The sequence below is a fragment of the Pichia membranifaciens genome (genome assembly GCF_001661235.1).
Source record: "Pichia membranifaciens NRRL Y-2026 unplaced genomic scaffold PICMEscaffold_2, whole genome shotgun sequence".
Taxonomy (NCBI): domain Eukaryota; kingdom Fungi; phylum Ascomycota; class Pichiomycetes; order Pichiales; family Pichiaceae; genus Pichia; species Pichia membranifaciens.
In genome coordinates, this window is record NW_017566983.1 from 955,860 (window position 1) to 968,688 (window position 12,829).

Genomic DNA, 12,829 nt, shown 5'->3' on the forward strand with positions numbered 1-12,829 from the left:
TGGTTGCGGATATGTTGATAAAGTTAGCCAAGATTAATTCATAAGTTTGTTGGTCTAGCTGGAATGTCGAACATATCTACAAGTGTTTAGATTATGGTGGGGTGTTGAGATAAGATGCCGAAGCCAATCATGATCGAGTGATAAGAGATAAGAGTCTTATCATGATAAGGCATCTTAAGTAATCTAAAACTGGAAAGTTAGCCGCCATGATAAATGAATAATGGCAAGTTTAACCGAAGGTGTAAGTGTATAAATACAAGAGGTTTGTCCCTTGTATTTATGTTTGAGAATATTAGTTTGTAGGCTAGTTATATTAGTTATAAATTAATAAGCAACAAACATAAGAAAAAGTGAACATATACAATGGATATTCATAATAGAATAGCTAGATTACAACAGAAGAGGTCTTGCCGAGCTCAAATGAGCTTCAAAGATGCCAAACATTTGATATATTACTTTACATGAGTTTCACTATATACAGCTACAGAAAATTACCGTTATAAAGGCACGAGTAGCTCAGTGGTAGAGCAGCAGATTGCAAATCTGTTGGTCGCCGGTTCAAACCCGGCCTCGGGCTTTTATTTTTTTGCTAACTGTTCATGTTTTTTTTCCACGCTTTTATTTTCGTCGATTAATTTCTTCGATTCCCACCCCATGGGCACCCACTCGTTGCGCCTGAGCGAATGGACAAGTTTAACACGTAGCGATGTTAGTTGGGAAAATACCTGGGGTTTAGGATGTGCAGAATGGATCAAAGCACAACAAAATAGTACCTTTTTGTTGCAAATATCTAGATCAAATCCTCAACTACAAGTCAGAAACGCAGTATGTGAATTATGATCGGATTCGTTCCTTTTCCCCACTTGGTTTTTAGAGAGCTTCGTTACTAACTTAACTGAACTAACATTAGTTTTCTTGTTGGTTCGCCATATTCTAGACAATGGCTTCCGAAATTCCTGAAATAGAGCCTCCAAAGCAAAGAAAGTTCATTAAGCAACCCGATGTTGAGCAGAAAAACAAAAAGATTGACAAGTTGAATGATGACATCAAGAAAATCGAAGCTTCAATAACTTTGATTTCGACTCAAATTGAGTCAACTGCTACCCCAAAGGCGGACGCTGAAAAGCGCAAGACCTTGACTGCAGAGTTGAGAAAGATTGTTTCTTTCCAAGATGACATCAAGAAGAAGAGACACAATATTAACGATCAAGTCAGATTGATTGATCAAAATATTAAGAAGAAGATTTCTGAAATCAATGCCAAGACTTCCAAGTACAACTTCAAGACTGTTGAAGACATCGACAATAACATCAGAAAGATAGAAAACTCGATTGAATCGGGTAATCTGATGTTAGTTGAGGAAAAGAAGGCATTGAAGGAAATCACTGCTTTGAACAAGTTAAAAAAAGATTTTGCTGGTATCGAATTAACCCAAAAATCTGTTGACTCCGACAAAGCCAAGATTGCTGAGTTGAAGGCCTCTTTGAGTGGCATTACCAACAAGGAGGTTCAAACTCAATTTGAATCGATCACCAAAGAATTGGACGAATTATCCGAAAAGAACAAGAGCATTCAAACCAAGAGGGACGAACTTTTCAACAAAAGAAGAGCTTTGCAAAATGAGAAGTACGAACACCTCAAGGAAATAAGAAAGATTAGAGATGACTTTGATGCCAAGTTCAAGAGATTCAAGAGTGACATGGACAACGAACGTAAGAAGAGAGAAGAAGAGGAGAAAGCTTACAGATTGTACCTCGAAAGAAAGGATCTTCTCGAAGAAATCCAACAACTTGAAAGCTCTGCTAAAGTTCCAGCGTTCACCGAAGAGATCAGCCAAGTCAAGGCTGCTATTTCATCATTAGACCCTACCATTAAGTTTGAAGAAGAAAAAGTCAGCGCTTTAGATACCTTAGGTTCATCATCATTAGATAAAATCAGCACGAAGGTTTCCGAAATCCAATTACCTGAAGATGCTGAAATCATCAAGAAGGAGGAGGAAACATTTTTTGCACCTACTGTCAAATCCAAGAAGGGTAAGAAGAACAACAACAAGAAGAAGCAAAACAAGACCATTGATTCCCATGTTGTCACCCAATTGACTGTTATTGGTGTCAATGTTCCAGCTACCCAAGAAGACATACCAAAGGTTGTTGAGCAACTACAGGAAAAGCTAGAAGAATACAAGAAGAACCAAGTTGACGCCAATAAGAAGAATGAAGAACAAGCCAGCGAAAAGATTGCCAAGATCAAGGAGACTATTGCTGATTTGGACAAACAGATTCTTGCCGAATTAGCCAAGGAGAAAGAAAGAGCCAATGCTGGTTCCGAGACTCCAGAGAAAGAGACCGAAGTCAAGGAGGAGGCAGAGCCAGCAATGGTCGAAGATGCTGCTGTTGCTGTTGCTGCCGAAGCCAACTGATGAGAATTGTTTCTCTTTTTTGTGTGTATAGTTTTACCAAACAAGCCTAATAATATAAATACTTTCTTCAACCTTCTATGTATATGTGTAAAGAGAAAGAACAAAATTATAAATGAATAATAATAGTAGTAGTCGATAAGTAAGTAAGTATGTAAAAGAGTAAGTAATACTTGTTTATAAAATAGATATTTTCTCCTTCCCTAAGCGTTGGTATTTTCTAAGAATTTTTTCGAAACAAACTTCTCTTCTCCGATTTCTAGTTCTCTTGGGGTTCCAACATTTCTCTTTCTCTTTCTGATGACGTTCTCGATGTACGCCTCTCCAGCCTTGTACGAAGACCTCACTAGCGGTCCGGAAGCACAGTAGAGGAAGCCCATGCTCAAGGCGACGTCCTTCCAGTAGTCGAACTTGGCCGGCGTGACGTACTCGACAACCTTCATGTGTCTTTTCGTAGGCCTCATGTACTGGCCGAAGGTGACGACGTTGACGTCGATGTCTCTGAGGTCTTTCAGCGTCTGCATCACCTGCTCGTCGGTTTCGCCGAAACCCAACATGATGGAGGTCTTGGTCAAGATGTGTGTGTTGTGGAGCTTTGCGTTCTCCAAGACCTTCAGGGACTGGCGGTACGTTGCCCGACGGTCACGGACGTGCGGGGTCAAGGCCTCGACGGTCTCGACGTTATGGGCGAAGACGTCCAGCGGGCTGTTGGCGAGGGTCTGCACGAGGTCCAGGTCACCTCGGAAGTCGCCGCTCAACACCTCCACGAGTGTTTTCGGAGACTTGATCTTGATCTGCTCGACGGTTTCCCGCAGGTGGGCGGCTCCGCCGTCCGGGAGGTCGTCTCTGTCGACGGTGGTCAACACCACGTAGCCCAACTCCCACCTGGATATGGCCTCGGCGGTGTTGGCCGGCTCGTTCGGGTCGAGCGAGGCCGGCGCCCTGTTGGTCTTCACGCTGCAGAAGCGGCAGCCCCGCGTGCAGGTGTCGCCCATCAACATGATGGTGGCCGTGGCCTCGCTCTTCTTGCCGCCCCAGCACTCGCCGATGTTCGGACACTTGGCCTCCTCGCACACGGTGGCGAGCTTGAGCTCCTTGACGTCCTTCTTCACCTTGTGGAACGACTGGCCCTTTGGAATCGGCACCCGCAACCACTTGGGCAAGCGGGCGTTCGGGTCCTTGCGGGCCGCCTCAAGCGGGTCCACCAGCATGTCCTTCGCCCGTCCGCTCACAAAGTCGTCGAACGAGGGGCCCTTGTTCAGCGTGTCGCTGAACCGGGTCGGCGACTTTCGCCGGGTCACCACCGTGCTGCCCGACCCCACGTTGAGGCACCTGTGACAGCTGCTGAACCTCCTGTTTGACGAGAGTAGTCTCAGGCTCCTTGTAGATACCGACATGCCTTTGCTACCTTTGCTACCTTTGCTACCTTGCTTAGCTTGTTCGGAACGCTCTTCTGCGCTTTCACACCAACTCCAGACTCGAAAGGAGACCCTAGCCCTGCCTGAGAACCTTCGGAACACTCCAACCCTTCTTCACCTGCCCTCTTCCCGTCTTCAGATGTTGCCGGCCCCAGTCTCGGATGCCCTTGTCGGGAACGAAGTCAGCAAACGGCGCGAGCACGTGACCGGATGCCCATGACTTCTTCCCCTGCAGCCCTCGGCTGACTCCGGCCCGCTCCCGCGGCTGACTCCGGCCCGCCCGACTTCTTCCCCGCCGACGCGTCGACAACGACCCCGAAGCCGACGCAGCACGGCTGCCGCGGCCGGCGACGCAGCCGCGGCCTGCGACTGTTGGGACGGCGGGCACAGCAGCACATTGCAGCAGCACAGAAGGGGTCCCTGCGCCCGCCGCAGGGCTGCGCCCGCCGCAGGGCTGCGCCCACGGCGGGGCTGCGCCTGCAGGGGAAAAAACCCTCTCTGTCGCCGGGGGAGGTAAACACACGCCCACACAGCCATGGTGATGACCTCCGGGACGCAGGGATCGTCGGAGCCATCTGGGTTGCTGTGCCAGACGGGGCCATGGTAGAGGGCAAGAAGACCGGGGCAGGGACACCGGAGCGCCGCTGAGTCAGCACCGCCGCTGCAGGCCGTCTTGTCTCCGTCTGCTAACCCTACTTCTACTGCAGATGAGCTTGTTTGCTGTCGTGGTTGCTGTTCTGTTTTGCTGTCGCGGCAGCGTTGCTCACCATGACATCATGCTGGGCCTATTGTCTGGGGAGGACTACAAGACGAGCGGTGGGAAAAAAGCTTCTTCGCGTAACTGATAAGCGTGTCCAGGCCATCTGGCAGATGGACCTGCCAAAAATGCGGGTAGCATAAAAGCCAGTCCGCAATTGGGGCCGGACTGTATATAAACTGGGCGTTGTCTGTCGTCCCCCCGGGTCTGCTGCGGGGGGCTGTCCCTGGGACGCCTGGTGTTTGCTCTGGTGTTTGCTCTGGTGTTTGCTCTGGCGTTTGCTCTGTTGTTTTTGTTTGCAAAGTCCTTCTGCAGTGCAAGAAAAGCTGAGGCAGCGAGGAAACCAGATCCCTTTCAGATCCTCCCCAGTGAAACATTCGCAAACATGGCAGTCGAACAAACGGGCTCGTCCACCTCGGCGTTTGTGTCCTCGCTTATTTTCAACTTGGTCATCTTCGCCATCTTCGTGGGCATCTTCATTCTCTTGAGAAACAAGTGCCTCAACGTGTACCGGCCAAGAACGGACAACAGACTCCTCCCCGACCACTTGAAGGCGCCTCCGCTAGCACCCTCGGCGTTTGGCTGGTTCACCGACCTCCTCACACGGCCCAAGAGCTTTGTGCTCCAGCAGGTGGGCGTGGACGGCTACTTTTTCCTCAGGTACTTGTTGCTCTGGGCGTACGTGGGCTTCTTTGGCGGACTCATCTTGTGGCCCATCCTCTTTGCGGTGAACGCCTCTGGCGGCGGCAACAAGACCGGGTTCGACATCATCTCGTACTCCAACAACACCCACAAGTGGCGGGTCTTTGCCAACTTGTTCTGCTCGTGGGCGTTTTTCGCCTTTGTCGTGTACGTGATCTACACCGAGTTGGTGTACTACACGGGCTTCAGACACAACATGCAGTGCACGCCCTTCTACAGCAGTTTGCCAAGCTCCAAGGTGCTTTTGATCGACAACGTGGACCAGGGCCTTCTTTTCGAAGACTCGTTGAGAAGACTCTTCCCCGCTGCGTCCAGAATCGCCATCACCAGAGACACTACGGAGGCACGCGAGACGTGGGAGAAGAGAGGCAAGCTCACGGGCAAGCTCGAGGGCGCCTTCACTAAGGTGCTCAGCAAGTGTATCAAAACGAGAAGCAAGCTCGAGAAAAAGGCCGAGAAGGGCAGCGACGTCGAGTTCCCGACCCCGGTCAACAGCATCGAAAGCTACATCCCAGAAAAGAAGCTCCCAACATACAAGTACAAGCCTATCATTGGCAAGTCGAAGAAGGTGTTCAACGAAGGGCTCGACGAGCTCGACGAGTTCAACCGCAAGCTGGACACCGAGCAGGGAAAGATCAAGGAGTCCTCGGACAGTCTCGCCAAGGTTGGTTCCGTCTTCCTCGAGTTCCCTTCGCATCTCGAGCTCCAGAGAGCCTACCAGGCCGTCAACAAGTCCGACAACTTCAAGAAGTCGAGACGCTTCCAGAGTTTCATGCCAGAAGACGTGATTTGGAAGAACGTTGGCATTGGCTACGTTGCCAGAAAATCCAAGAGAGCTGGCGCCAAGGCCTTCTTGACGTTGATGATCATCTACTGGGCCATCCCTGTTGCAGTGGTTGGTTGTATCTCGAACATCAATAACTTGACAAACATGGTTCCTTTTTTGCGGTTCATCAACAACATGCCTTCGGTCCTCATGGGTATCATCACCGGTATCTTGCCTTCTGTGCTCTTGGCCATCTTGATGTCGTTGGTTCCACCAATCATCAGGTACTGGGGTAAACAGGGTGGCTGTATGACGCTCCAGCACTTGGATCTGTGGACTCAGCAGTGGTTTTACGCCTTCCAGGTGATACAGGTGTTTTTGGTCACCACGTGTACCTCTGCCGCATCCTCGTCGGTCACAAAGATCATCAGTCAGCCAAGCATGGCAATGACGTTGTTGTCTCAGAATTTGCCACCAGCCTCCAACTTCTACATCTCCTATATGCTCCTCCAGGGCCTCTCGATCAGCTCTGGGATGCTCGCCCAAGTGGTAGGCCTCATTCTTTCGTTTGTGCTGGGCCGGATCTTGGACAAGACCCCACGCCAGAAGTGGAACCGCCAGGTGAACTTGTCACCTCCTAGCTGGGGGACGCTCTACGGCTCGTTTGGCCTCTTCACGGTGATCATGCTCTGTTACTCGATCATTGCTCCAATCATCATTGCTTTCACGTGCATCGCCTTCATGTTGATCTACACAGCCATGATGTACTCACTCGTGTACGTTTCCGGCCACACAACAGACAACCGTGGCCGGAACTACCCTCTTGCTCTCTTTGAGGTGTTTGTCGGCGTGTACCTTGCCGAGATTGTCCTCATCATTTTGTTTGTGATGCAGAAGAACTGGGCTTGTGTCGTGCTCGAGGCCGTGTGGTTGGCGCTCACCGTTGTCGCCCACTTGTACTTCCGCAGAATCTTTGAGCCTGTCCTTGACACCGTGCCGATCGGCGCCATCGAGGGCATGTACCCATGCAAAGACTTGGGCCGGGAGCAGGTGTTCCAGGAGGGCCAGCGCTACTTCGTCAAGGAGAGCGACTCGAGCAAGAAGAGCACGAGCTCCGACTCCTATGTCGGCACCAAGAGCGACAGCAAGAGCGTGAGCTTCGACGAGCTTCCTGCCGCCAGCATGTCCAAAACAGCCACCTCCGAGTACCAGAGCCAGGGCCAGGGTCCGGGCCACGCACCCGGTGCGGGGCACGAGGACGCCGAGCTCGACTTCAAGAAGATGCAGCTGGAGGACCGCGACTACAGCGGCATGGCCACCAACTTCGAGGAGTACGTCTCCTCGGGCTACAAGGACGGCATGCGCTACGTGATCCAGCGCTTCCTCCACCCAAAGCGGTACGTGAACTACTCCAACTACCGGCCGCTCATGCCGCAGTTCTGGAGCCTGCCGCTCTCCAGCTCTTTGGCCGCCACCCCTCGCTACCAGCCACCCGAGATCACCGACGACAAGGCCCCCGTCTTGTGGGTCGCTCGGGACCAGCTCGGTTTGAGCGAGGAGTTGAAGGTGGTGTGTAGCGAGCACGGGGTCAGCTGCAGCGACGCCGACGCTGTCTACGACGAGAAGGCCAAGGTCCAGGTGACGGACGACTCGTACCCGCCGGGCTACGAGAGCACCATTATGTACTGACTGTGTGTAATCCCCCCTTCCCCCTTTCTTTTCCTTTCTTTCTCTTCCGTTCCATATCTTTCTTTTCCTTTCTAATCCTGCTTAATCCTTTATTGCTTGAAAATCGCCGATTCATGAAATCACGTGCAGTTGCGCCAGCGGGCGAGCGGCGATTTTCCGGCTTTTTGCCGGCAACGGGGAGGTGACCCGGCGAGAGGACGAGGCGAGGGGCCAGCAGTGTGCTGGCGGTCTGTGTGGGTGTCGTTGCTGTCCAAGAAGAAGATGAGCCTGATCAGAGCAGGAGAGAGCAGCAGAAGCACAGGAGGTCGGGAGAGGTAAAGAAGAAAGCATTGGCACCAAAGAAAACACACAGCAACGATGACCTACTCCACCAGACAAGTCGGCGCACTCAACACCTTGGACTACAAGGTCTACCTCGAGAAGGACGGCAAGCCAGTCTCGCCATTCCACGACATCCCATTGTATGCAGATGAGTCGAAGAAGATCTTGAACATGGTTGTGGAGGTGCCAAGATGGACCAACGCAAAGTTGGAGATCACAAAGGAGCAGACCTTGAACCCAATCATCCAGGACACCAAGAAGGGCAAGTTGAGATTTGTGAGAAACTGCTTCCCACACAAGGGGTACATCCACAACTACGGTGCGTTCCCACAGACCTGGGAGGACCCAAACGAGGTGAACCCAGAGACCAACGCGGCCGGAGACAACGATCCTTTGGACGTGTGTGAGATCGGTGAAAACGTCGCCTACCCAGGTGAGGTGAAGCAGGTCAAGGTCTTGGGTGTCATGGCCTTGCTCGACGAGGGCGAGACGGACTGGAAGATCATCGCCGTCGACGTCAACGACCCATTGGCAGCCAAGTTGGATGACGTCGAGGACGTCGAGAAGCACTTGCCAGGCCTGTTGAGAGCCACCAACGAGTGGTTCAGAATCTACAAGATTCCAGACGGCAAGCCTGAAAACGTCTTTGCCTTCAACGGCGAGTGCAAGAACAAGAAGTACGCCGAGGAGGTCATTGCCGAGTGCAATGCGTCCTGGAAGAAGTTGATCAAGCACGACGTCAAGGACACCCAGGGATGTGTCTTGACCAACACCACTCTGGCCGACACCCCAGGCTACGAGCCATCTGCCAAGGTTCCTGCAGCCCACCCTCTCCCAGACGCCCCTATCGACAAGTCTGTCGACAAGTGGTTCTTCATCTCCGGCTCTGCCTAGTCGCCTAGCTGCATGCGTCATGCGTTCATGTTTATGATCTTTTATATCATTTTTAGTGACTACTAATATTTATGAAGACAAGCCTACACAGCCTGCCCAGCCTTTACAGCCTCCGCCTTTCTGGCGTTTCCGACAAACGCCTCAATCTTAGCCATGTCTTTGTGGCCCTCCGTTTCAACGCCCCCACTGACGTCGACCCCGTAGCAGCCTCCCACAGCCAGAGCCGCCCCGACGTTCTCCGGCGTGAGCCCCCCAGCGAGAATGTACCGGCCATTCAAATCGCCCCCAAACCTGGCGGCGTCCCGCCAGTCCACCAACTTTCCCTCTCCACCCTGCTCGGAGTCAAAGAGTGGCAGCAGGAACTTGTGTGTCGAGAGAGCGTTCTCTATGCCGGGCTTGCTGAGCACAAAACGGGGGATTACAGGCAACTCCAGCGCAGCCACAAACGCATCGACATCCTCTGACCCATGAAGCTGTACCACATCCACTCCGAGCTCATCGCTGATCCGTATCACGTCCTCCAGAGGCTGGTTCCGGAAAACGCCAACAAGGTATGGCCCGTTTTCCGTTATGGTCTCACACACCTCCTCGAACCACTGTGGCCCCGTCGCCTCCAAAGTTCTTGCGTGCTGGAGCAAATCTTTGGATGAAACAAACCTCGACTTCTTCTCCACACGCTTCTCGTAGCACAGCTTGCTGATTCGCCGTGCCGTGTCTGCTTCCACCGTCCGTGCACGGTTGGGCACCAATATCGTTCCTAGTAGAGAGGCACCGCTCACGATCGCTGTGTTGGCAGCCTCCTCCGACTTGATTCCACACACCTTCACAATTTTTTGCACCATCACTATGTACTGCAGTACGAATAACGAAGATGAAGTTCCCTGCCCATGCAACGACTGACAAGAGAGACAACGGTGAAGATTCATTACTATCATGCAAGAAAAATGCAAAGCTTCTCTTGTCTCTTCCGCTACGCGAGTGCTTCCGAAATAGAAAACTGTATGCATGCGTGCTCCCACACTCCGGAACTTCCATGCTCTGCTCCTGGTGGGTTTCGGCATCTTGACTCTTTCTTTAAACAGCAGCTAGACCACCATGGGACTGTTTAAACACCTCGTGAATGGCCTGTCCAAGGAACTGCACAACCACCACCAAAAACCCCAGAATGAGCAGCTACCGTCGGCGGGCTCTCCCGACCAACCACCACCATTGTACGCGGAAAGCGATGCTTTTGCACCTCCTCCAATTCCAAAACGAGACTACATGACTTCGGACTACACAAAATCAGAATACAAAGATGAGAAGAAAAGTATTGCGAATCCGGCGTCTCGCAACCCAGTGCCACCTCAATTAGCGTCCTACGTTGTTTCTCAAGGGATTTTCGACTCTCCAATTTCTACGGCTCCTCCAGTAGGGTCCATCCAAACTACCAGCGTTCATCCAGTGCCATTGCCAAGCTTTTATGATCAGCCAGGTCCAATTGAAACGAATAATTTTTATGGGAACTTTCTTGTAGAAGACCAAAACTTACCTGTGTGGACACATCCTTATAGTGTGTGGAAATCCACTGACGATCAATTCAAAGGACTGGGGATTTCGCACACAGAAGCATCGCAGAGAGTTTACGGGGATGACCCCCTTTCCAATCCGGTAAAGTATTTTTTTAATCCCGTTGGAATTTGTTCAATGATGCTTAGTGCTGAAGAGTTCCAATCACAGGATTTTGATTTTCGAGTTGGTGATTTACAGAGGTTCAGCGCAGGTGTCAAGTTGATTGCCAAAACTGGAGGAGAGCTTCACGTGAACGTTGTCCAAGGCATGGGATTTATCACCGGTATTTATGATGGCAGGATTACCCCAAGATTGGCTTCTAAAGTCGGCATTCAAAACCTCTCTCTGTCAGGCTCCTTGTCTAATGGAATACAGAAATATCTTTTGAAATTGTTTGATAATACCGAATGGGTAGTGTATTCGAATGCATCGTTTAGCCAACAATCAGCAAATTCTGTTATAGCTCAACCATACAATGGTCAGATCATTGTTCAAATAGCCAAATTGTGCGGAGAAAAGTCACAGCAATACTACGACGAAGCTGCTGGCTCATATGTAACCGGTTGCACCTTGAGCGGAGATTCGAAAAATGGATCATGCTCGTACAGTTTCAATTATGCCATTGCTGGCTCATCCCGCTCTAAAAAGGTGCTTCAATGGTTTCTTCCTCATCAAATCAACTCCATGGATCAGAGCATGCGTTCTTCTCTGGCAGATGGACTCTCCCTTGATTCCACATGTAAGGGTTCTATGTCTGCATTCCTTATCCAGAAGTTCATAATGGTGGAACAGTTACCGCCGGAAGAACTCAAATTTGATCCATGGTCTGATGTGAATGGTGTCAAGGGCTACTCAGATAACGCCAAGTCTGTCCTAAGCAAAGTCGCACAAGAGGAAATTCAGTCATTTGATGTGGTCAACGAGTCAGACACCGACTCAATGTATACAGCAGGGAAAATACTGGACAAAGGAGCTTTCATACTTTATGTGGCTGCCTTTGTATTACAGGATGACGATCTCACTTTGGCAATGCTTGGAAAAATGAAACAAGCCTTTTCGAGGTTCATTGAAAATAGACAAAAAGCACCATTATGTTATGAGAATAACTGGAAAGGTATCGTTTCCACATCAGGTTTGAATGACGGTAACTTTTATTGTGACTTTGGCAACTGTTTCTACAACGACCATCACTTCCACTATGGATACCACATTCATGCAGCTTCATTGGTCGCACTGGTAGATACACAATATGGTGATGGCAATTGGGTGAACACTGCCAGACCGTGGATTGAGACTCTTATTAGAGATATCTGTAACCCAAACTCAAAAGATATGTACTTTCCTGTTTTCAGATCATTCGACTTCTTCAATGGCCATAGTTTCGCTAATGGGTTATTTGCTCATGGTGACGGAAAGGATGAGGAAAGTTCTAGTGAAGATTACCACGCTTACTACGGTATCAAGCTATGGGCTACAGTCACCAACAACATACAATTACTGACCGTGGCATCACTAATTCTCTCCATAGAGAAGAGAGCAATGGACCTTTACATGCTTTACAGGAACGACAATAAAGTAATGCCACCAAACTTTATTCGTAACAAAGTTTCAGGAATTTTGTTTGAAAACAAAGTCGACCATGCCACCTACTTTGGTATGAACAAGGAATACATCCATGGCATTCACATGATTCCTCTCACTCCGATGAGTAACTATATCCGTAGCACTGACTTTGTCACAGAAGAGTGGAACGAAATGGCATTAGGTCCACTAGCCAGCTCCATCGATGGCGGCTGGAAAGGACTTCTTATGCTAAATTTAGCCATTTACAATCCACAACAAGCTTGGGAATTTTTCAGCAAACCAGACTTCCAAATGTCGTGGCTCGATAACGGAATGTCAAGAACATGGTCTTTGGCCTACTGCGCCGGCATGGGAGGATGCTGAATTTCTTTTTTTTACATTTATCTGTTTTCGTGAATACAGCTCAGTACCCGTACTGATTATTTACTCTTCCGCCAGATGTACTCATTTGATGACGGAGATTAATAACTCCGAGAACTCAATCTCACGCATATTTGTCTATCTTACGTAATTCCTCACTAAATCCGTCACGCATAAAAGTTTGCCCTTAGACAGAAATGAAATTTGCTTCTGAAATCTTTATCTCCCGTCTTTGAGGTATACTGGTGGCAACGTTAATTATTTACTACATAAATAGTGTTCAATACTCAGAAACAATCTTTAATTTTTTGTCAAGAGTCTCGTGTCAAGTGTACTTTCAATTTTTTTGACACAGTGTCATTTCAATTGAT

General features: G+C 49.8%; 6 protein-coding genes and 1 non-coding gene across 7 annotated transcripts; 5 read left to right on the forward strand and 2 right to left on the reverse strand.

Moving 5' to 3' along the window:
* The first annotated feature begins 505 nt into the window (after positions 1 to 505).
* On the forward strand, positions 506 to 577 carry PICMEDRAFT_t40. Its single transcript has one exon. It is a non-coding gene; the product is annotated as a tRNA-Cys (tRNA).
* Positions 578 to 940: 363 nt separating this feature from the next.
* On the forward strand, positions 941 to 2,419 carry PICMEDRAFT_71530 (hypothetical protein; the record flags this gene model as incomplete). The annotated part of the gene is made up of 1 exon (XM_019163944.1): positions 941 to 2,419. One exon carries the CDS (start codon positions 941 to 943, stop codon positions 2,417 to 2,419), a length of 1,479 nt encoding a protein of 492 aa, XP_019018570.1.
* A 200-nt stretch (positions 2,420 to 2,619) lies between these two features.
* On the reverse strand, positions 2,620 to 3,813 carry PICMEDRAFT_57922 (hypothetical protein; the record flags this gene model as incomplete). Its single annotated transcript, XM_019163261.1, has 2 exons — positions 2,620 to 3,724; positions 3,767 to 3,813. The coding sequence occupies 2 exons, from the start codon at positions 3,811 to 3,813 to the stop codon at positions 2,620 to 2,622; spliced, it is 1,152 nt and encodes a 383-aa protein (XP_019018571.1).
* Positions 3,814 to 4,976: 1,163 nt separating this feature from the next.
* PICMEDRAFT_32635 (hypothetical protein) lies at positions 4,977 to 7,748 on the forward strand (the record flags this gene model as incomplete). The annotated part of the gene is made up of 2 exons (XM_019162780.1): positions 4,977 to 7,211; positions 7,284 to 7,748. The coding sequence occupies 2 exons, from the start codon at positions 4,977 to 4,979 to the stop codon at positions 7,746 to 7,748; spliced, it is 2,700 nt and encodes an 899-aa protein (XP_019018572.1).
* A 146-nt stretch (positions 7,749 to 7,894) lies between these two features.
* Positions 7,895 to 9,304, forward strand: PICMEDRAFT_15411 (hypothetical protein). The gene has a single exon (XM_019160813.1). The coding sequence runs from the start codon at positions 8,106 to 8,108 to the stop codon at positions 8,961 to 8,963; it is 858 nt and encodes a 285-aa protein (XP_019018573.1). The 5' UTR covers positions 7,895 to 8,105; the 3' UTR covers positions 8,964 to 9,304.
* PICMEDRAFT_71533 (hypothetical protein) lies at positions 9,047 to 9,805 on the reverse strand (the record flags this gene model as incomplete). The annotated part of the gene is made up of 1 exon (XM_019163945.1): positions 9,047 to 9,805. The coding sequence occupies one exon, from the start codon at positions 9,803 to 9,805 to the stop codon at positions 9,047 to 9,049; it is 759 nt and encodes a 252-aa protein (XP_019018574.1).
* Positions 9,806 to 10,039: 234 nt separating this feature from the next.
* On the forward strand, positions 10,040 to 12,706 carry PICMEDRAFT_15412 (hypothetical protein). Its single transcript, XM_019160814.1, has one exon. It carries the CDS (start codon positions 10,059 to 10,061, stop codon positions 12,459 to 12,461), a length of 2,403 nt encoding a protein of 800 aa, XP_019018575.1. The 5' UTR covers positions 10,040 to 10,058; the 3' UTR covers positions 12,462 to 12,706.
* Positions 12,707 to 12,829: the final 123 nt, after the last annotated feature.

What these genes read in the sequence shown, in the direction of transcription:
- PICMEDRAFT_15412 (XM_019160814.1), top strand. Translation starts at nt 10,059, where the DNA reads ATGGGACTGTTTAAACACCTCGTGAATGGCCTGTCCAAGGAACTGCAC.
- PICMEDRAFT_15411 (XM_019160813.1), top strand. Translation starts at nt 8,106, where the DNA reads ATGACCTACTCCACCAGACAAGTCGGCGCACTCAACACCTTGGACTAC.